Source organism: Dipodomys ordii, unplaced genomic scaffold (assembly GCF_000151885.1).
Source record: "Dipodomys ordii isolate 6190 unplaced genomic scaffold, Dord_2.0 Scaffold8, whole genome shotgun sequence".
NCBI classification, from domain to species: Eukaryota; Metazoa; Chordata; class Mammalia; order Rodentia; family Heteromyidae; genus Dipodomys; species Dipodomys ordii.
This window is the reverse complement of record NW_012267224.1, coordinates 24,101,796-24,125,564: the sequence shown is the minus strand read 5'-3', so window position 1 is coordinate 24,125,564 and position 23,769 is coordinate 24,101,796. Positions and strand designations below refer to the sequence as shown.

The 23,769-nt window shown below is 37.8% G+C and overlaps 1 protein-coding gene across 2 annotated transcripts in view; it reads right to left on the bottom strand.

Annotated features, from left to right (window-relative positions):
- Positions 1-1,502: 1,502 nt before the first annotated feature.
- Nipal1 (NIPA-like domain containing 1) overlaps positions 1,503-23,769 on the bottom strand; it is a 23,697-nt gene continuing 1,430 nt past the window's right edge. The window contains exons 2-7 of one of the 2 annotated variants that reach the window (XR_001174722.1): positions 14,463-14,729; positions 11,361-11,417; positions 8,051-8,141; positions 5,592-5,752; positions 3,782-4,805; positions 1,503-2,155 (exon numbers count right to left, since the gene is read on the bottom strand). Coding sequence is in view for 1 of the 2 variants with exons in the window: in XM_013008871.1 (XP_012864325.1) it covers positions 4,177-4,805; positions 5,592-5,752; positions 8,051-8,141; positions 11,361-11,417; positions 14,463-14,729 (1,205 nt within the window). In the remaining variant the exon portion in view is untranslated. Of the gene's footprint in view, positions 2,156-2,692; positions 4,806-5,591; positions 5,753-8,050; positions 8,142-11,360; positions 11,418-14,462; positions 14,730-23,769 lie in introns of those variants that run through there. The other variant, XM_013008871.1, reaches the window with a different exon arrangement.

Below are 23,769 nucleotides of genomic sequence, written 5' to 3'. Positions count from 1 at the left end.
AGGACTAACACAAAATAACAACAAAAATCCACAAAAGTAAACTTTTTAGTCCTGCTTTATGTAGAAAGATATGGCTACTTTTTAGCTAATCCAATGTTACTATAAGCAGGGAGCATCTAATTGTGAATTTTTAAAAAGAGTTATTAAATGGAGATTTCATTATATAAACTTAAGCCTCTGTCTTGTTCAGTAAAATTACTGGAGACAATTTCTTTTGTTCAGGTGTCAAATCTGTTATTCTATTGAAGATGGGGGAGAGGCTTCTAGGAACAAAACTCAGTTTGAAGTGAAAAACTAACCAGTGAGGATTTATTTAAAAAAAAAAAAACCCAGAACTTTAAAATCTCAAAACAGAAAGATAATTTTTGCCACTATTTTACCAGCTATAAACTAAACTTCAAAGAACATAATTAAACCATATTTTATTGCAAATGAAAAATATACAGAAGCATTTAAAAACTGTAAACTTTCTAAAATGAACAGTGTTTATAAACATTTAAAAAATATAAATTCTTTATGAACATAGTTTATTCAAAATATTTGAGAACATTTAACATATACTTATACAAATTATTGTTTACAAAGTTTTGGAAAGGTGAAAATAGTATTTATAGTTCAGTTTTGTTGGTTTTATTAAGAAAGAATAGCATTTATAGTTCAGTTTTGTGGTTTTATTAAGGAAGATTTTTTTGGTGCAGTAATTTTTTATTGATGTCAAGATAGCATAATGATAGAATTCACATTCATTAGCATTGTTTAAAGTTAGTATTTAGCTCATGGAATAAAATAGAAAAGATGAGGGATTTATACAAAATGGTACTCAGTATCCGTATGTCTTAAATAATAAGACTAATAATTAAGTACTCATTATCTATAAGGTATGATGCCAGGGGCTTCCCATGGATTGGACCCAATAGTTTTGAAAGTAAATGTTAATTTAATTTCACATTTCTAAATCTAAAGGGCTTTATGAACATACTGTAACTTGAATTAAAAATAAACTTGGCTGGACTTTAGAGGCAAGAATATGAGGGTCATGGTTGTGGCCAGCCCAGGCAGAAAAGTTTGAGAGATTCTTTTTCAACTCATATCTGAGCACAGTGGCACACACCTGAATCATCCTCTACTACATGGGAGGCTGAGATTGAGAGGATAAAAAGTCCATGACACTTCCCTCTCTACTGAGGGGAATGGGTTCGATTTTCAGCACCACATAAGCAGCAAAAGCTGGAAGTGGTGCTGTGGCTCAAGTGGTAAAGTGCTAGCCTTGAGCTGAAGGGCTGAGGGACAGTGTCCAGGCCCTGTGATGGCACAAGCCTGTGATCCCAGAGACATTAGGAAGCCTAAAAGAAGGCAGAGCTTAGCTTAAGCTTGTGCTCCCACAGAGAGCAAGACCCTATCCTAAAAATAATCAACAAAAATCAGGGTTGGAGTCCTAACTAAGCAGTATAGCACCATCCTAGCAAGTGCAAGGCCCTGAGATTAAACCCCCTGTGCACACACACACACACACAGCAAAATTATAAATAAAAAAAAAAGTATCAGAATTTGGAGAAAATTTCAATTTGTTCTGTGCTAGCACAGCTAGTGGCCTTAATGCTGCATGTACCTATATATATATTCACAAAATAAGTCCTAAGTTATGCGTGAGATGACCAATAAAGTATGTATGTTAAAATGCAAATATGTATGAGCTCTCCAGCTTAGACTACCACAATGCAAATACATGAGTCCAGCATTGCACTCTTCCTTAGAGAGTATCTTTGGATTTGGGAAAAATTCATTTTTGACATTAGATTTCCAATAACATTTTGACATTTTTAATGCCTAGGCTTACAGCAGTTTTTACACAGATCTTTCCAAATAGTTCACTGTTTCACAACATTAAGTTTTTCTCAGTCTTCCTCCTGTCAACACCAACTAATTTTCCAACCCCAAACACACTGATCCTTGTGTTCTAGAAACCTATGACCTAAAGCATCAAGGGGATAACATGACATTTCAGGTGTCAAATAACAGATGACCATTAATAAATGTCTGAAGCCTAAATTCACTAGAGAGAGAACCCATACCGCTTCAGGTTAGATGTCAAGGAAAATGTCATTAATTTCTTCACCAAGGAGGTGTTCTGGGAGAACCAATGGGATTGTTAAAACTAAAAAGAAAAATGTTAAAATAATTTTTACAATTTTAGAACACACTCTTTCCAGAAGACACTTTTCCTACAAACTAGAGTTTGTTGCTTATAGATCTGATAGACAAATAATCAGCAATTGGCTAGGGAAGGTGTATTTCACCTAAGGTATCAACCCATGCAACCATCATGGGTTATCAGTTTTCAAAAACAGTGCACTGAACTACGCTCAGCACTAAACTCTGCTGAAAACTCTAAGATGGTCACTTCATCTCAGATTACCATCCGTTGTGACTATCATTTGTGGTTCAATAGAATTAGAAATGCTAAAGTTCAGTTTACTAAGTAACAGTTTATATTATTACTCTGGGTAGGCTTAAGCTGGTCTCCAAACAAAAACAAAACAGAAAACAAAAGGAGATAAAACAAAAACCCTCATCTCCAATTAACCACCACAAAGCCAGAAGTAGATCACATGGTGGAACACTAGCCTTAAGCAAAGAAGCTAAGGGACAATGCCAAGGCCCTGAGTTCAAGCCCCAGGACAGGCACAAAACAACAACAGACAACCTCTAAAAAAAAAAAAAAAGAAGAAGAAGAATATTTGATGTTAAAGCAGAACATAATTGAGTCCACCTAAAGTTTTCCTTAAAACATTTTAATTTAAGAATACCGTTTTTAACAAAATATGTTTTGTTAGAATTTTTATTTTGAAAAGTAAGTTTAAATATAAGACAGCTAATTTCTCTTCCACAAACATAAGTAAGTGGGAGGGAATCTGCTCATACACAGTAAACCACCTAAAGTGCAATTCCTGCCACCATCTAGAATGAGACAGAAAGGATAAATAAACATTTTAATGAGCAAAAGCTATTTCCTATTGTAGCCTTGGAGATCTCAACATTTTGTTTCCCCTGAAAGTTCACTGGCTAGAGACACTCATCAGTAAGTTGTATGGAAAATATGACTGGGATGAATTGAACTGAAAAAGCAAACTGCTACTTACCTATTTTTAAATCAGTACCTGATTATAATTTCCTTACTAAGGATGAGGAAATACCAAATTTTCAAAAGAGATTTATTCAGGTTTTTTTTTGTAGTTGCTTCCACATAGTCTTAGAAAACTCACTCATTAGGAATAAAACACCTGAGAAATGCTGAAGTACTTTAGCCTCCTGATATGATATGGTGGTTTTCTGATGAAATAGCTCTATGTCAGAAATCACCTCTAGGATAAAAATAAAAGGAAGGAGCAAAGTAAATGAGAGTAACTCAGAACTGAGTTCTACAGATGGTCCTTGTTTTACATCACCCAGGCCTGTGTTTAAAGGAATATGTGGACACAGTAATTTGTGAGAGTTTGGATTTGGAGGACAAGGAAAAAATGTGTTTTCTTTACTTGTGGTGTAAAATATTTTTTCTCCTTCTTCCATTCTTCTCTGTTTAATTAGTGATAAAGGCCTCTGATATATAAAAAAATTACATTCCTAAGATCATTATCAGTGGTATATCTTGGGCATTCATGACCACTAGGAGTAGGTTTCCCAAAGCAGTCCTGTGTTTTTCTTTACCAATTCACCTACCCATTATCTAGTTTAAGAAGAATGAAGTTGTAAAAGGGAGGACAAAGCACGAGTATCTTCTCACCTCTTGGGACATTATGACTTATTAGATGATGGTGACTGACACTCTGCCTACCAGAACACAGCTAACTTGATCTATTGAGTTACCACCAACCTAAAAAAAAAGCAAACAAAGAAATGAGATCACAGGCAGAGCCAGGTCATTTGTGGCTAGAAGACAAGATTATTCTGAAACATATATGACTGTTGAATGCTTTTCTATTTAAGGAATGTTTCAAACGTTGGAGAATGAAAAGCTGCAGAAGTCTTTTGGAGGAATATCAAAACTTGAGTTTCAAAGTTAAGGGTCAAACAAAACCTTCTTTCTTCAGCCTCACATGTGAAGTATTTATAGACATGTTATAAACAGTAGCTTTCCCAGTAGTCCTTCCAAGAGTAAGTCTTTCTTCTCTCCAAGTATCAGGATTTATACGGACTTTGATCATCTGTCCTGCTAAACAAGGTAATGTCATCATCATATCCTGTGGTTGGACAGTCTATGTTCTCTAGTAAAACATAATTATTCTCATTGCCATTTGGAGAAACAATGTCTTTCTTGGCAGTGGATGTCAGCTCATTCCACGTAATGTCAGTATTTTTAAATGCATGGAGAAGGAAGATGCCATTGATAATGGTGAGGAACCCACTCAAGGTCCCGATAATATCTCCAGTTTTCATGCCATACCATTCCTGGAACAAGATGGCGGAGCAAGTCACTACCGTGGATGTGAAGAACACATAATAAATGGGAGTCACAAGAGATGTGTTAAAAGTGTCCAGTGCTTTGTTGAGATAGTTAATCTGTGTAGATACTGAAAGCACAAGCACTGCCAGCAAAACGAAGACCATGGGATTCTTGTAAACTGGCTTCCATTCTAGCAGTTCCTTAATGGCGATTCCCAGGCCCTTGACAGAAGAAACTGAAAATGCTCCAATCAAAGAACAGATTGAAATGTAGACCAGTATATTGGTCTGTCCTTTCTTGGGAGCCACAATCAAAATCAGCACCAAAGAGATCAAGGTTATGATCACAGCAAAGGAAATAAATCCTATTAGGAAGAGAACAGAATTAGAATTGAGAAAACGCTAACAGGACAACAGTTTTCTAAAATCTTGTTAGTCATGAATTTAAAAGCTAGCTATTTTAGAGACAGAAGTAATATTAAGGTAAAAACAGCAACATCCTGTTGTGTAATTATTATCATATAGAGAATATTCACAAACATCTGATTTAAATCTTGCCAATAACTATTTAGAGAGCAAATAACAAGAATTTGAATTTGAGTGTAAGTCTTTGGCATTGACTAGTTCTATTTTTAACTCCCATTGTTTGGTGGGAGAAGAGTAAACACAAAAACTGTCACTTTTTCAGAAGACTTATAATAATAAGAAAACTTATTGTGTCTCATAATCCTTGTAAGATACCATTAAATCATCATTAACTATCAGGTGCTGGTAGCTCATGCCTATAACCCTAGCTACTCAGGAGCCAAAAGAGGATGATCGCAGTCCTGGCAGGAAAGTCTGTGACACTCTTATCTCCAATTAACCACCAGAAAACAGGAAGTGGCGCTACAAGCCTTGAGCAAAAAGCTCAGGGACAATGTCTAGCCCCAGGATTGACCACAACAACAAAAAAATTATTTGATGTCAGCTGTGGTAATATATATCTGTGTTCCCAGTGATCAGAAGGCTGAGGAGGAAGATTGCAAGTCCAAGGTTAGTTTGGGCTACATAGTAAGTCTTAAAGCAACAACAAATAAAACAGAGATATTATTTGATGAGGTGAGAAAGAAGAGCAGAATCTCAGTATTTCTTTAGACTGAATCACAGACCTGGGTCTCTCAACTTTATTTCCATTTCATGCAAAGAAGTGACTTCCTCTTCTTGTGGGGCATGAATAACCATCACAGTTGACCCCAGTATACATAATATGCAGCCAATTTTGCCATGAATGTTCAAGTGCTCATTTAAAAAATAGGAAGACAATATTGCACTGTTGGGAAAGAAGAAAATTAAATCACCAGGGCTTAATTGCCTTTTAATTCGGTGGCAGCTGAGAAGTCATGCTGGGGTGCATACCAATGAGCTGACCTGAATATGCTACATGACACTGAAAAAGCAGTTAGCTTTAGGCTTAGAAGTGGCCAACCAACTCTGGTTCATTGCTGTTATGTTATATCTGAAGATCTATCATCCTGTTATCTCCTGTGCTTTCTGGGTGCTCTTGTGCAATTCATTTTCATTTACTCCATCTTCTCTTGCTTGCAAAGTCAAGCAAAATAAAAGAGCCTTTATATCTTCCTAGCACAATAAAGAGAGAGAATCCCTTAAGAGAAATAATTGGGTCCAGAAGAGGTTCGGATTGAAGAATTTTCCCTCCAGATTTTTTTTTTTGATCAGTTGTGGGGCCTGAACTCTGGGCCTGGGCACTGTCTCTCAGCTCGTCAGCTCAAGGCTAGTGCTCTACCACTTGAGCCACAACACCACTTCTGGCTTTTTCTGCTTATGTGGTGCTGAGGAATCGAACCCAGGGCAAGGCAAGCACTCTACCACTAAGCCACCTTCCCAGCCCTTGCCCAGATTTTTGAATATTTGCATCTATATAAGAAGATCTCTTGGGGAGGACACCCAACTTCAAACACAAAAGTTACATTTTGTATAATCTTTACATGAGTAGCCTGAGGGTAATTTGATACAATAGTTTTGGTGTGCCTGTGGCTAATTCAACCTTTCATATGAAGTCAGGTGTGGAATTTTCCACTTGTGGCATTTGTTCATGTTCCCCTTCTTCGGATGCCCTGCAATTCCAATTAATGATGTCAATTTCTCCCCCAAGGCTTCCCTAGAGCGGCCCTCCTGTGGCCACTGAAGAGACTGTAGCCGCAGTGACAAACTGCCTTCACTTCACTGGTGAGTATCTTAAGAATTGTAAGCTTTCTGTGTATTAACTCACTTAATTCTCACAATAATTCTATAAAGAAGGCAAGGAGAGTGGGTAGGCACAATCATAAACTCTCTCCTAAATACGGATTAATGCATGGAAGCAGAAAGGACAGCAAAATGGTAGCTAAGCTCAACAGTTACCTAACACATTCATAGGGATCATATTATAGACAAACATATCCACAGCCTATACAACAAGAAAATTGTTCCTATTTTGAAGATAAAAGAAATGATAGGGTCTCCAAACACAAGAATCTTGCAGACAATGTGAGAATGGTAATGAGAGTTGAAATTTAATACTAGCACTGTGCTTTTTGAAATCTTCTGATAACTATAGTCATTAACAACTCTAACAACAGAAATAATTATAAAGGACTTTGACAGGTGTAAAAAACAAAAACCGAAACAAAAGTCTTCTAGGCTTCACTTAATTATCACAAAGGTAACATACAATTACTTTGTTATCAGGAAGCCCAGATTCATTCTGCCAGTTTTTTCTAAATAATAATTTGATAATTGATTTCCTATTTCTATTATTACTTTTGCAGTCTTCTCAATTAACTTTTATGACCGATCTCTTTTTTCTTTCCTTCCCTTCTTTCCTTCCTTCCCTTCTTTCTTTTCTTCCTTCCCTTCCTCCCTCCCTCTTTTCTTCCCTCCCTCCTTCCTTCCTTGTTCCCCTTCTTTTTCTCTTTCTTTTTCCCTCCCTCCCTCCCTCCCCCCCTCTTCCCCTCTCCTCCCCTCCCCTCTCCTCTCCTCTCCTTTCCTGTTACTGGGGCTTGAACTCAGCCTGGATGCTATGCCTTAGCTTGTTGCTGAAGGCTGGCTGATGCTCTACCACATGAGCCACATCTCTACTTCTGGCTTTTGCTAATTAATTTGAGGTAAGTCTCATGGACTTTCGCTTTGCAGATTCTTGAGTAGCTGGGATTGCAAGTATGATCCACTAGTGCCCATTCCTCCTTTCCCTCCTTCCCACTTCCCTTCCTTCCCTCCCTCCTTCCTCCCTTCCCTTCCCTTCTCTTTTTTCTTTTCTTTTCTTGGTGGTGTCATATCAAACCCAGGGTTTTGCACATGATAGGTCTGTCATGGACATACTCTCAGTCTAAGAAATAAACTTTTTAACCTCATTTTATTAATCAAGAAGTTAGGTTTCAGCAACCTGTCCAGAAACCTATCCAAAGATTCTCAGGGATCCCACATATTATTTTGGGTCTTGTGTGCATTGAGAGCCGCACAGGAGAAGATTTTTGTTATGAGATATATATATTTAGTGTACATTTCTATGGCTGAAGTGTACTACAGTATTAAAATACCCACAGAAGCCAAGCTCCTGTTGTTTACTTACCTTATGAGAACACTCAGGGCCCCCAGAGGGGTGACCAAGGTGGCAGGGGCAAATGCATAAGCTGCAAAGTTTGCAGCCTCTCCTGCTCCCACTACAAAGCAAGCAGAAACATTCATGTAGAGGATGGACTTATTTCCCAGAAGAGAAAAACAAATGACTCTTGCAAAGCAATGGATTTTTATCTTAAAGGCACAAATAAATAGCTAAAAGGAATGATTTAACTAGTTTTTTTTTTCTTATGGAAGGTGGGAAAAGATTGGTATTAAAGGATGAAGATAAGATGTAAGTATCTGGTGGTATAAACCCAACTAATGGTGACTGAGCAATACACATTTTAAATGACTTTCAATGAAGATTTTAATTACTTTCACACTGAAAACATATCTGATGAGATCTAGCAGAGCTAGCTTTGGAGTACAAATTAACACAACTATTACCACCACCAACAATAACTACCACAACAGAGCAATGTGGAAAATTAGAAGACTTGGAAGAGATCTCGGGGAGGAATAGTCAGAAATTCAGGGCCAAGTAATCAAGCATCTCTGTACTACAGGTAATCTACAAGTAGGTAACAGAATCTCAGCAATGAAGAAGATCAAGTTCCAAGATCAAGTTCTTATCTGTGGAACTCTAGAGTTCCAGGGTATGATACAAATAATCTCTAGAGGGAGGGAAAAAAATAACTCTCCAGGAGCTGGGATCTTGAATAGGAACCAAATTATTCTCTCAGATCCCAACAGGGCACTGGCCCGAAGAATGCAGTATTTTATGCTACCCCATTATGCCCAGCAAATCTTTATTGTGGAGAGATAAAAGAACATTAACATGCTTTCTCTTTTTTCTTTTCTGTGGCTACTTTGCTACCCTTCCTCTTCTATCTATAGGAATATTCTGCATTAGTGTAATATCATAAAAAATCTCAATGTACAGAACAATTAGGAGACTGCTTTCATAAAAAGAACCATGGAAGTTCACTCACAATATTAAGCTTCCTTTGAATAACTTATGTTGTTTGTATTGTTTAATCTTTGTAGGCAGAGTTTCAAGAAAACACTAACTTCATGACTAAAGTGCCATATGTTTGGCACCAGATGAAATAGCTAGAGTACGCTTTTCTCCAAGACTGGTATGAGCTTTTTCACATGCCAAGAATAAAATGGCAACTGGGCACCAGTGGGTTCATACCTGTAATCTTATCTATTCGGGAAGCTGAGGTCTGAGCATCCTGGCTAGAGGTCTGCCCAAAAAGATGTGTTGGAGAGACACTTATTTCCGATTAATCATCCAAAAGCTGAACATGGAGCTATGGCTCCAGTGGTAGAGTGCCAGCCTTGGGCAAAAAAGCTAAGTGAGAGCACAGGATCTGATTTCAAGAAAAAGATTAGGCATAAAATATTCTCCTTATATTTTCATTCTGATGGTGCAAGACATCACTCGGATGTCTTTCTGGAACCTTAAGGAGAGTCCTTTAAACTTTATAATGGGAATAGTCCATTGAAAACTGAAAAGTAGTGGCCAGCCATTCACATCTATAATTGTAGCTACTCTGAAGGCTGAGATCTAAGGCCCCAGGATTGGCACGTGTACATGTACACGTGTGTACACACACACACACACACACCAAAACCAAAACAATAAAATCAAATAAAGCCAACCTGAAAGGCCTACACAGATTTAAATTATTTTTACTCATTGTTCATTTAAATCCCACCTTCTACTTATCAGGAAAAGGTTAGTTTCTTCCTTCCACAGGATCTCGGAAATACTGAAACACATGACTTCCTTTTGGAACACACAGGGAGGTTTTAAGACTTGGACTACAGAAGGAAGTGATCCGTGGTAAAAACCTACAATGTGTGACGCCCTATCTTTGAGGGTGTCATGCTTGGGATTTAAGAAGGCTTAGAGGAGGGAAGGAAGCAGATAAACTGCCTTTCCTGTGGACATCACAGGAACATTTAGGAAGGGCATCCATAGCTCTTAGGAGCACTTTAAGAGAGATTTTGCAAAGTGAGCCTTTGGAGAGGGAGAGCAGGGCCAGCCTTCATCTTCTCCTCATTTTTTCCACAGTCCACAGCCAGAAAATCTTTTCATTTAGCCATGTTTGGTCCTGATATGGCAAATATACCCAACCCTAAGGAACCATGTGTCTAGGATAGTCACAGACTCAAAGTATGAGCTGTGAAGATACAGAAGGAAAATATTTCTCTCAGTTTTTAATTTATATTTTTTTGTTGCTTGTGGGGTTTGAGCAGTGTCCCTGAGTTTTTTTCCGCTCAAGGCTAGCACTCTACTACTTGGAGCCATAGCACCACATCCAGTTTTCTGGTGGTTACTTGGAGATAAGACTTTCCTGCCCAGGCTGGCTTTGAACCGTGATCCTCAGCCTCCTGAGTAGTTAGATTACAGGTTTAGAGCCACCAATGCCCAGCTTCCCTCAGTTTTTAAGAAAATTATTTCATATGGTTACATTACACATTTACAATATATTCAAATCAATCTTTCTCCTATCACCCTCCCCCAAACCATTTCAAAAGGGTTAATTGTTCTATATTCACGGTTGCCAATAATCTCATTTTTTTCCTTCAATACTTTTGCAATGGAATACAGAATAAGTTAGTGATAAAATACAATGTTGCAAATATCAACTTTTCCCTTTGAATTGCAGAACAATATTGAAAGAACAGCAGTGTATGGAGTACCCACACACAAGAATGAAAAATAAACTATGGATGTAAGTATTACAGGTGAGGTGATAGAAAGCAGCTACCATGAACTAAGAAGAAATGTAGAGGAAACTGAAAATGGAAGAAGATACATTTTTTTCTCATGGAAAACATTGTAATTAAACATCCTACCTGTCTATGTGGTCCACCAAAGCCATGAAATGCCACAGGATTTTTTTTTTCAGTATTCTACCTAAGGATTAAAAATAGGCTTCATTCCAGCCTAAGGTGGATCAACAAGATAGTTCTAAACCAGATCATTAACGTTATCCACTCAAGCTAGTAAATCTCCCTGTCACCTTCAGATAGGGACTGCTTGTAGACTGGGTTTCAGAAGGGACTTTTGTTCCAAGTCCTTGTTCAGAAGGGACTTTTGTTCCAAGTTCACTAAAAACTTGTGCCAGGGTAAAAATCATTGTTATTCTCATACCAGGTTTTCCTAATATACTTTCCTATCATGTTCACTAGTTTCAAGTCAAGCTTTGATTTTTCTTTTGCTAGAAACAAAATGACTAATGGAAAAAATCTATGTAATACACTTAACACTTTATAAATGAGCATGATTCTAGTAGTAAACTTACTGGACAGTAGTCCGGCCCACCAAAGCCATTCCTTGAGGTAAGAATGTCCACCTTGTCCTGGAAAAACACCAAAAAAATTAAATTCTAAATCACAGAAGGGAAAAAGAATTGACATGTAGGAGAGGCATTAAATCATGGTTTGAAAAGGCAGAGATCAAGTGTAAGATCAAGTTGGTAAATCGTAGTCTTTGAATTTATTTACTTGGTCATTTTCAGAGATCTTTTAAGGCGTCCTATTAGGTTTCTTCTTTCTTCCTCTTCCTCCTCCTTCTTCTTCATTTGTTAGTCATCAGGTTCATTGCATTCAAATCAGTCAGATGTGTGGACATTGAATATTATCAACTCAACATTTCATTTTAGTCATGATTCAAATTAAAAACAGAAAACCATAACTTAGAAAATACACTAGCACTTAGCAGACTTCTAAGGGAAGATGCCAGTTGAACCAAGACTTTTTCTGAGAGTTTGGATTAGTCAAGTGAAATGTGCTGTCTACTGAAAAGAACGAAAGCTTTTCTAGTCATTCAGTCACTTCTCCTACCATCTCAATCTGTGACCTGAAATCCTTGTGTTATGTGTGCTGTATGTTATGAGTAGGTTCTCCAAGAACCATAGGAGTCACAATGATAGATACAAAAATAAAGAATTGTCTCAGCAAGGCAAAATTTACTTTTGGAGAATATGGTATGCCATCAGCCAAAACTCTGGCAAGCAAGCACATAGATCAGGCAGGCTGCTCCCCTATTGATCCCTAATGCAGAGGCCCTGCCCCTCTGCTCAGATTGGTTGAGCTCAGGTTATAATCTTCTTGTGATTGGCTCATTTGAATAGGGTACAAGTAATCTCAAAATATACCCATATCCTCTGCTATTCTTTGAACAGTCTGGGCTATGTCATAATTCCATCTTGAAAAGAAACCCATTTAAGACAAAACCTTACATTTCAAAAATCCTTTCTTATTCCAAAGCTGTTCCTTTTTCCCTGACAAGAGCCAAGCCACCAGGCCAAAGCAGGTTTTTTTTTTTTTTTCTTTGTCAGTCTGGGCCTGAACTCTGGGTCTGGGCACTGTCCCAGAGCTCTTCAGCTCAAGGCGAGCCCTCTACCACTTGAGCCACAGCGCCACTTCTGGTTTTCTGGTGGTTTATCGGAGATAAAACTCTCACAGACTTTCCTGCCTGGGCTGGCTTTGAACTGGATCCTCAGATCTCAGCTTCCTGAGTAGCTAGGATTATAGGTGTAAGCCGCCACCACCCAGCTCCAAAGCAAGAATTTTTAAGCTGCACACTTTGATAGAAAAGAGTTGTTCTTAGGTGTAGAAGATGGAAGTTTCTTTTATTTTTAATATAGTGAAATTTCCAAACTTGTTCTAGATTCTTTAACCTAAACCATCTTGTTTATATAAGTTATAAAGCTTATTTTACAAAGTAGGTAGCTATGTTTATTTAAAATTTGTTTTGCAAAATTTGCAAATGACTAAATTGGAGTCACATTGCAATATTGGAATACAATATTATTGTATAGTTAATAGGTTTGGGGGGGTATAAGTAAAATAATATTTACTCCTGTTTGTTTACCTGCTATCCACATTTTTGTTCTTTCGTTATCATTTGCAATTATGCGCTTGTGCATTTCTTCTTTTTTTAATACTAGTATTAGGCTTTGAACTCATATTCACTTGGCTTTCTTATTCACTCTTGGTGGTCTGCTACTTGTATTGTGCCTTCAGTCTGGCATCTTGTTGGTTCATTGGAGATGGAAGCCTAAGCTGGCTTCGAACTGCAATCCTCCAGTCTCAGCCTCCTGAGTAGCTAGGATTATAGGCATGATGCCTAGAATTATGTCTCTTGTTTATCTACTTTGACAGTTTTCTGTTTGCATGCTAATTTTTTAAGTTTGCTGCACTTTATATATTATGACTAACTTTGATTACGTATTTCCTAATTGTCCCTTAATATACCATTTTACATTTAGTTTACACCAAGGCATTTTCACAGAGGAATATGTATCTCCAAAAAGATTTTTTCTTAAACTTTATGCTTAGAAAGGTGTTCTGTCAGGTTTTTGAAAAGCTTATTTCGTTTAAAGTATAACCCTCAAATTTCTGTAGTTTATTTTGCTGAATGGTATAAAATCTATTTTTTCCAATTGTCTTAATACTTTTAATTGAAAATTGCATATGATGGATTATATATTTAAAAGCTCATATATAATTCTACATGTTTTTGGAGTCCACTTGTAAGTTTTTAATAATCTCTTATTACTTTATCTACTTTTAATGCCAGTACTAAATTGTTTGAATGGATAGAGTGATATGGTATATTCTAGGGTGGTGCAAATCTCTCAATAGTATTTTCCAGAAGCTTGTTTGTATAATTTTTAGTCATTTTTCTTTACATATGGATCTAAGAAAAATATATGTACTTCGTATGATGAAAATGAATAGAGAATTCATAGCTAATGAAAGATAGTTAAACAGGGCTTACTTAGCATCTTGAATGTTACTATAAATAATGGTGCAATTCTATTACCCTCTTGTCATTGATTCAACAAATATTTATCTTGTGCCCCATGCTGCTGCTACTGCTGTGTGCTGTTCTTGTATACCCACTATCAATAAACATGTCAACCTGCTCACAAGAGAAAAACCATACACATACAATACAGATTATTCTATAAATAAGGTAGGAAATCATTAGTGTGATGATAGAGAGTAGCAGAGAGATACAGGAAGTAAGAGAACTGCCCAGACAGGATGGTTATAGAAAGCCTTTCTAGGTTGGTAAAATTTAAGTATAAATCAGAAGGCTGTCTCAGCTGAATGAAAGGCAGGGAAAAGAGTTCCAGCAAAGAGAAAAGACCTCAAGGTAGGAAAGAACTTAAGAGAAAAGTAGGTGACTGGGATGGTAGCATAAGAAGAAGCCAGAGAGGTACCGGAGCCATTTCATGCCAGGTCAGAGACTATAGGAGACATAGCTGGCTTAGTCAAGGACGTAATGGTGAAGATGGAGAGATACTGATCATGACTATAACATGGTGATGGTCTCACAGAAAGCTCATTTTTCAGCCAGGAACTTGAATAAGTTAATTTCGTGTGTTTCTTACCCGCTCTAGTAACACCCTTGTTGGCGAGTTGCAAAAGGCCCTTCTTTTTCAATATGAAGCTGGAGCCAATGAAAATACTGGCGCTTATAGCCAGTATCAAGCCCACAAAGAGGCTGTATCTACTTTCTCCATTGGCTGAAATGTTCAAGTTGGTTATGCTGGAATTCAGGTTTGTGTAGAGGACAGGAGAAGCCAGCAGCTGTGACACATTTGTGATCTCGCACCAAGCTTGGGAGGAGTTCGGACAAAGCACAGACAGCACATAGCCTAGAAAAAGGAAAGAGGAAATGTCAAAAATACAAGAGGCTTTGTCAATCCTGGCCTCATCTTCACTACAAGCAGAGAGGTCAATAGGCCTACAGACCTTTTCAGTGTGGCTTATACATGTCCTTAAAACTGATTTTAATTCTTTAGTTTTTGTTTACTTTTACTTTTTACATTTTGATTTTTGTGTGTGTGTGTGTGTGTACACGCACGCGTGTGTATCTAACTGTACTGGGGTTGCACTCAGGGCTTTGTACTCTCACTTGGCTATTTCACTCAAAGTTAGCCCTCTACCACTTGAGCCACACCTCCACTTCTGGCTTTCTGCTAGTTAATTGGAGATGAGTCTTTTCTGCCTGGACTGGCTTCAAATTGAGATCCTCAGATCTCAACCTCCTGAGTAGCTAGGGTTATAGGCATGAGCCACTGGAGATAAAATCATGTGAAAATGAGAGAGTTCACACGAAAGTCTGGGATTGTCTTATAATTGAGAAGATCTGGCAAACCCTTTGCCTTCACAGAATAGCAACCTGCCAGAACTTCAGGTAGTCTTCCTTTCTTCCTTCCCTCCCTCCCTCCTACTCTCCCTTCTTCCCTTTCTTCCTCCCTTTCTTTCTCCCTTCCTTCCTTCCTCCCTTCCCTCCTCCCTCCTCCTTTCCTCTCTTCTCTCTCCCCCTACCCCCCACGCCTCTCTCTTATTTCTTACGCATGTCCTGTGGCTTAAGCTCAGTCCTGGGTGCTGTCCCTGTGCTTTTTTGCTCAAGGCTAGTGTCTACCACTTGAGCCACTACGCCCTTTCATCTTTTTTTTTTGTTTGTTTGTAGTTAATTGGTAATAAGAGTCTTATGAGCTTTCTTGCCCTGGCTAGCTTGGAACCATGATCCTCAGATAGCAGCCTTGTGAGTAGCTAGGATTACAGGTGTGAGCCATTGGCACCAGCTGTAATTGTGTAGACAAGGTTTGTGTAGTTCATCACAGTTCCTCACATCCACTTCATTCCCTCATATTATCAGCCTGAGGCTCAGAAAGCAGAGTATGTGATGTGTCAGTGTAGAAAAGGTCACAATAACCTCATTGGCCTACAAATGACCACATTACAGGAAATAAGCTAACTTACTGGGTTAGGTGTAGATTATATAGTACATTTCAGAAGACATGTTTAAAGTGGGTTTAATTTTCCATGCCATTTTTCCCAACAAAAAATGATTTTTCAAGTCCATTAATCAAATTTTTCCAAAATGAAATATAATTTAATAGAAAATGGAATTAATCATCGTTAAGATTCAAATAAGCATGTAAAATCACTGAAGTAGTGAGTTGGAATCCCAGTATTTGGGCTTCCATGGCTAAATGCTAAAGTACACATGAAAACATTTTATACTAGATAATACATTTTTTTTATAAGCTGCTTGCCACTTGACCAGCTCAAACAAGGTGACATTGTGACTAAAAATTCTACTCTTTTGTTTTCCTTCTACAAAATTATCTTGATATGAATTATTCTAAACAAAAAAAAAGCAAGGGAAAGTTGCTAATACCAATTTGGAATTCAATTCAATTCAATGGAACACTAATTTTACAAAACAAATATTTGGAGAAAGCATGTGAACCTAATAAAAAATAGTTTGAACAAATAAGGTCTTAGCAAAAACAGTGACTCTATGTAAATTTCCATAAAGCATTGTGAAGTCATCTGAACTTTACCACATACAAGATTAGGAGCAATCAAGTTTAGGTCTAAAATATAGTAAAAATAATTAAATTCAAAGTTTTGATGACTATTGTTTCATTTATAATTTGTAAGTGAACCAACATTATTTCAGACATACAGCATAAATTCTGGGTCAAAACTTCTAAACATTCCAAGGAGAATGATACTACTTGAACAATATTTTATAACATTAAGGAATATTCAGGTAGATTGTTTTAGTAAGAACACCTGTATGTTTTCATGCATGAGAACCCTTGGTAATATCTCATCTGAACCCCAGAAATAAGCTGGATGTGGCTGACAGTGCATACTACAATCCTAGCACTTGGGAGATGAATGCCAGAGGACAGCAAATTGAAGGCCATCCTTGGTCTCGACAGCTTGAGGCTGTGTCTCAAAAAAACTAAGCCCAGCCAAATGAACAACAACAAGAACAACAAGAAGGTCCAAAACTTGAAGAAACAAGACCAAGAACAAAAACAAAAACAAAAACCCCACAGGAAATAGGAAGTGAATATGTACATTTTGGTAAGAATTCTGATTATTTTCATTCCAGAGGAAACTTTTGACTGGACTTTCCAGTGACTTGGGTGCATTCATGTCACTTACTATGTAGTTAACATAACCATTCCAAAATTTCATCTCTGAAATCAGGAGTGGGTGGCTCTCATTCCAGTGGAACAATATTCCTTCTAAGCTGTTGACATAGCAAAAAGTTTCCTGCATTTTAGGGGGTGGGGTGGGGAAGAGGGTGATGAGGGAGAGCAAATAATCTTTGTAGCATTTTCCAAGTTCTCATTGTGTAGTAGTAGAGTACTGAGAGTTTTGTGGCAGAAAAAAACTAATAAAAATTGTCTGGTTACCGACCTTAGAACCTAAATTACTTTATGATTTGGAGCTGACACAGCAGATATGACGGAAGGGGGGAGGGAAGGACTGGACTGTTGGGTTAGTGGGTGTGGAGTACACAGAGGCACAAGGGAGCAACACTGAGCAGAGTGTGTGGGCAGAGACTTCAGAGTGGCTGAGAGGAATCAAAGCTATCTTGAATCAGAGCTGGTTTCTCAAGATCCAAGTGAGCAGAGACATTATGCAGGACCTTCCATCTAGACTTTATTCAACATAGAAAGAAAGGGTCTATTATTTCCTTATTTATTTATTTTGATAGACACTGTCAATATCCTTCTAAAGTGACTATGCCAATTCATATTTTGCCACTACAGAGCTTGTATAACTCCTTTGATGTTATTTTTCTTAATACTGAGTGGTGAATAGGTAGAAAATATGCCAGTTACAAAGAAAAATAAATATATACCAATGTATCAGCCACCCAATACAAGAAATATTACCCATTGGAGGTAACAAGTATTCTGATTTTCTCTTTAATAACCCTTTGTGTAAGCACACTGAAATGCATTATCGCAATAAAATCGCCACCATCACCCCCTCCTCTTCTTCCTTCTCCTCCTTTCATTGTTGGTACTAGGGCTTGAACTCAGGGTCTTCTGCTCTCACTTTTGGTTTTGCTCAAGGCTGGTGCACTATCACTTGAGCCACACCTCTACTTCCAGATATTTTTTCTGGTTAGATATACAAGTCTTGGGAATTTATCTGGGCTGGCTTCGAATCTCAATCTTCAGATCTCAGCCTCTTGAGTAGCTAGAATTACAGGCATGAGATAGAAGCACACAGGCTACAGGCTCTCCTTGCATTCTTGATGTATACTGTTTTAAAAAAATAAAATAACATTTAAAATGGGAATGAAACTTCAAAACATATTGGGAAAAAATCCTTTGCCTTAAAAATCAATTTCCTCTCCATGATTACAACTTTCAATAATACCTTATTTTGGCAACTCATAAAAGTATAATCATGGAATGTGTTCTTTGGTGACTTGCTTGCCCTTGAAGTTTATCAGTGCTGACACATGTGGGAAAAAGATTATTTTCTTCCTGTTCTATAGAATTCCACTGTAGAACCATCCTGTAACTAATTTTTCTATTATAGTTGGGGCTCATTTAGGTCATTTGTTTCTGCTTTTACAAACAATACTACTAATGTTCTCATGTTATATTTATCATCATATTTGAAAATTTTTGATCCTATAAAAATAGCATTTGCTATGGTTCAAATCAGTATCTATCTATACACATGAGTAATACAAGGCAAGGGATTAGGCCTCTATACAGAGCGAGTAGTTTTTGTGAGGGGACAAGCCAACCAGAATTAAGAGTAAGAAATCAAAGGAGAAATCATTTACATCAATTTAGAGCAGAATCAGGTTGAAAATAAGGTAAACTTGGAAAAAAAATCGATCACAGTAGACAGAGCTACACATCAACTCTGAGATGGCTAGGAGGAATGTCCATTATTTCTATTGATAAAAATAACTGAAAAGCTGAAAAGGTGACAGTGGCTCACACATGTAACCCTAGCTATTGAGAAGGCTGAAATCTGAGGATCACAGTTCCAAACCAGCTTAGGCAGGAAAATCCATGACACTGTTATCTCAATTAACCACCAAAAAGCCAGAAATGGAGCTACTATGGCTCAAGTGGTAGAGTACTAGCTCAGAGACAGTGACCAGGCTCTTAGTTCAAGCCTCAAGACACACACACACACACACACACACACACACACACACACACACACACAAACTGAAGTTTGAGAATGGAACTCAGTGGTATAATACTTACTGAATACATACAAGTCCCTGGGTTTGTACCTAGCACTCCAAAAAAGTTCAAAACAGAACTAAAAAGATAGTGATTAAACAAAAGTAACTTCTATCTCTAAACAGAATTTCCTCTGAGTCAATGTAGAATCAAGTTCTCAAGGAGGACTTGATTCTAGGTTTCCTCCATGAACTACTGCTGTTTTCACACTTTACAATCTGCATATTACAAAGGTCTCTGAATTGTTAAAGACAAAATTCTCTTGAAGTGTGAAGAAAACAACGATCAAAGGTTAAAATATTAAGAACCAGGAAAGGGATTTAAGGAATAAAATAATCTTGTATTGATATAGAGGTACATAGTTCACATCAAATATTAGACAACAATATTATTGGCTTTTGAACAACTTTTAGTGGAGAGTTTTTATTCCTTTTAAGCGCTTGTGTGTGTGAGATCACATGTGTGTGTGCATGCCAGTCCTGTGGTTTGAATTCAGTCTGGGCACTATGTTTTCTTGCTCAAGGCTAGCGCACTAACATGTGGGCCACAGTTCTACTTCCCACTTTTTGGTAGTTAATTAGAGACAAGAGTCTCAGACTTTACTGCTGTACCTGGCTTTGAACCATGATCCTCAGATCTCAGTCTCATGAGTGGCTAGGGTTACAGGCATAAGCCACTGGGGTCCAACTTTAAATACTTTTTAATTTTAGTACTTAGGAAATCTTTGCAAGCTGGAAAAGGAATTTGTGCTTTTAGTTTTCTTATAGAGGTCTAGACAAAATCTTTTTGTGTTGCATCAGACAAGAAGTTATATTTAAATAGAAAAATACAACGTCTCAATAATAAAAAGTATGTTCATTTGGTCGAATCTAAGAGGTGTTTTTTAAGAGTAACAGCTTAGAATTCTTAAAATGTATAACACATTTCATCGAGACTATAGAATTCATATGGGCACTACCTTAGTTCTGGCTGCTATAGCAAAATGCCATCAGTTTGGTGATTTAAACATCAGCGATTTCTGGAAATCCAAGATTAGGCTATCAATAGATCTCAGTTCTTGGTGACAGCTTTCTTTTTTCCTGTATCTCTACACCATAGGAAGACATGTAGCTTGCAGTCTGGCCTTTTTCTAACAAAAACACTGTAAGTCTGAATATCCTTCATCCCCAAATTTAAATGCTATAAAATCTGAAACTTTTTGAACAGTGATGTAAAAATTCCACAAAAAACATTTGTTTTATGTAAAAAATTACTTAAAATATTGTATAAAATTACCTTCAGACAAGTTGTATAAAGTTTATCTAAAATATTCAAATGAGGAAGTACAAATGGCTAATAAGTACATGAAAAAAAGTTTAATCTCTCTAGCATCAAGGAGATAAAAATCAAAAGTACATTGAGGTTCTATCTCATCCCAATCAGAATGGCTATCATTAAGAAAACAAACAACAACAACTGATGACCAGGATGCAGAAGTAAGGGTATTGCTGGTTAGGGATGGAACCCTTTATTCATTACTAGTGAGAATGTAAATTAATCCAGCCATTATGGATATCAGTGTGGAAGTTTCTAAAAAAAATAATGGTACTTTCACAGATCCAACCATAACACTTCTGGGTACATACCTCCCAAAGACAAAGTCAACTTACTATAAAGATAGCAATATTGTGAATGGTAGCACTATTCACAATAGTCAAATTATAGAACTAGTTTTGGGCCATATCAATAAATGAATAGAATATGATTACAAACACACACACACAATAGAGTTTTATTCATCCATAAAGAAGAATGAAATTTTACCATATTCAGGAAAATAAATGGAGTTGGAGATCATGTTAAGTGAATCAAGCCAGTCTCATAAAGGCAAATTTAGCATGCTTTCTATCATATGTGGAATCTAGAACCAAAAAAAAAGGAAAATAAGGGAAAAGAGAGGGCAAAGGAAATAGAAAAGGGGAGGGGCTTGGGAAGATGAATTTGAATGATGTACATGTATGGGAATATCATGAAACTTTTTGTACAATTAATATATGCTAATAAAAATATAGCTTATACTAAAAAAGAACCATACATGAATTTCTTATTGAACTTGGGACCCATCTTTACGATTATCTCATTAATGTGTATGTAAATATTCCCACATTTAAAAAGAAAATCTGAAATACCATTCCTAAGCATTTCGGATATGGGATACTCAATCAGGAATCTCATTCATTAGGTCTGTAGCCTCATGATCTAGCTTCAGCATATGAATTTTGAAAGGATACAACCATTCAGTCCATTGCAAGAAGAAATACAGGCCCAAATCATGATTACTTTGATTGCTAATTATGAAACCATATTTAGTCATCTGGACCTCACTTTCTTTATCTGTTAAATGGAGAACTCTCTAATAAAATTCACAGAATTATGTATGAGGATAAACTGATGCTTATATGAACCTGTTTTGAAAGTTGAAGATTATTTACACATGTATGGGACATATCTTAATCAGTACACAAGACACACAACCAGTTCTCATTAATTTCCTTCTCTTAAAGGCAAATATCAGCTGACCAAGAAGACCACTGAATCAATACTAAGTACTCTTTGGGACATTTTTCTCCACAGGTTGCCTGTAGCCAGGACAAGTGGCCTGTTCCACCAAAGCTAACTTTCAAAACCCCTGGATTCCACAATATTTCCAACCTACTTCCCCCAACCTCAACCCAGGTTGAGGTTGAGAGATATATTAAGATATATCTATTGTTTGTCCTCTTTGAATCCCATTCTTTCTGTCCTTTGGTTTCTTCATAATCCTCTACAGTCTCTGGCAAAAAATCTTGATGCAGATAGAGCTTCACAGATGATGGTTTTATTGCTTACATTCTATTTTTCAGGGGGGTCATATTTCTCCATTGTAAAATTCTGTTGGCTGTTGGACGACTCAATTTGCATTCTGTAGAACATGCACAATAATGAAAATCTAAATTAAAAAAACACCTTTCAAACAAATCTAAATTTGACTTTTGTCCTATATTGGGAAAAGAAGATCTTTTAAAGCCTGACTTTATTCTCACATCTCATGGTTGCCTCCTCATTTTGGTCTCAGCTACAATTACCACTTCCTCCAGAGGGCTTTCACTTTAAACACCCCAACATCCTGAATACATTATGTGTCACTCTTAGCACAACTGCAGTTCTTTTTTTTCTTTCCTTCTTTTTTTTTTTTTTTTTAACTCATCTGCTCCTTGCATATGATCTACCATCTGGGAAGCAAGCAGAATGAGAGCAGAATTTTCTCTCTATAGATGCAGGCCAGGGGCACCTTCTTGTAAATCCCTGTCAGCTAGTACCTATGTTAGGGCCTGGTTCATGAGGACTGTTGCTTGTTATTAAACAATGAATAAGTGGAAAATTGAAAGCTTATTCCATGCTATCCTTTGAAATTTCATACATGATCCCATCTACACCTACAGCTACACCCTCAGTAGGAATCTTTCCTGTTTTATAGACAAAGAAGGTTAGATCTGAGAAGATTGAAGCAAAGCTTCCTCTCTTCCCATCCCTGAAAATATGGATTCCAATTTCTCTAATCTTTTCTGCCAGCTTTCTACACTGTTACCACAGTTAATAACTGGTGTTAAGAACTGATCTTCTTGTTGGAGCTAAATGCATGAGGACAGCAGGAAAACTCCCGGAAGTCAAGCAAGTGGGTACAGTTCACACACCCTCCTTAAGAGCCTTAAGCAAACAAGAGTAGGGTATATTAGTAACAGCCTGGCTTCTTTACGAATGGCACACAAACTGACTATCTAGGAAATAATTCTAGGCTCAGTTGCCAACACCAATTTCAATTTGGGAATAGTTATTAATTATCCAGGCTGTCTCTCTTCCAAGTGTGTGTTTCCCTTATCTTTCCTATAGGCAGAATTCACTGCTTTTCATTTCATTTTCTTTAAAAACTTTCCTCAGCATAGAAAAAAATTGGAAGAGCCGAGAGGAAACTGAGTAAGTTGCTAGTAACTTTGCAAAGGCATCATTTTCAGTATGCTGCTCTCTGCCAGGCTCCTCTTTATGTAAACAGGTAAATTAGGAAATTGCAGTCCTAGCGATTCAGGAGGCTGTGAGCCCTAAGGTTCGAAGCCAGCCCAGGCTGGAAAGTCTGTGAGATTCTTCTTTCCAATTAACTACCAAAACTCTGGAAGCGGAAGTATGGCTCAAGCGGTAGAGCGCAATCCCTGAGCAGGTAAAGCCAAGTGAGAACACCAGGCCCTGAGTTCAAGCCCCAGTAACCCACCCCACTCCCACCGCCTGGGCCCCCAAACCGGCTTCTAGGATGGGAAAGAAGAAAGCTGGTGGGGTTTAGGCAACACTTGGGGAAGGACAAGAGGCGGCGCCCAGAGACTTTACAGGGCTCTCTCAGGTGAGGACCATAAAACCTAGCCCAGCAAACACCAAGCGCTAGACCAGGAACAAGCTCGGTTTCCAGTTCCACTGCGGGAAAGGTTCCCATCTTAAACCGCCCAGGAGTGACGGCGCGGGGCGCGGGGCGCGGGGTCCGAGCCAGGCCTGAGGGTCAGAGACGCTCCATTTCAAAAAGAGCCGGGAGCTAGAGTCTGTCCGACCCCTGCGGAACCCGCACCCTGCCTGGGCGTGGGGTCCCGGGCACGCC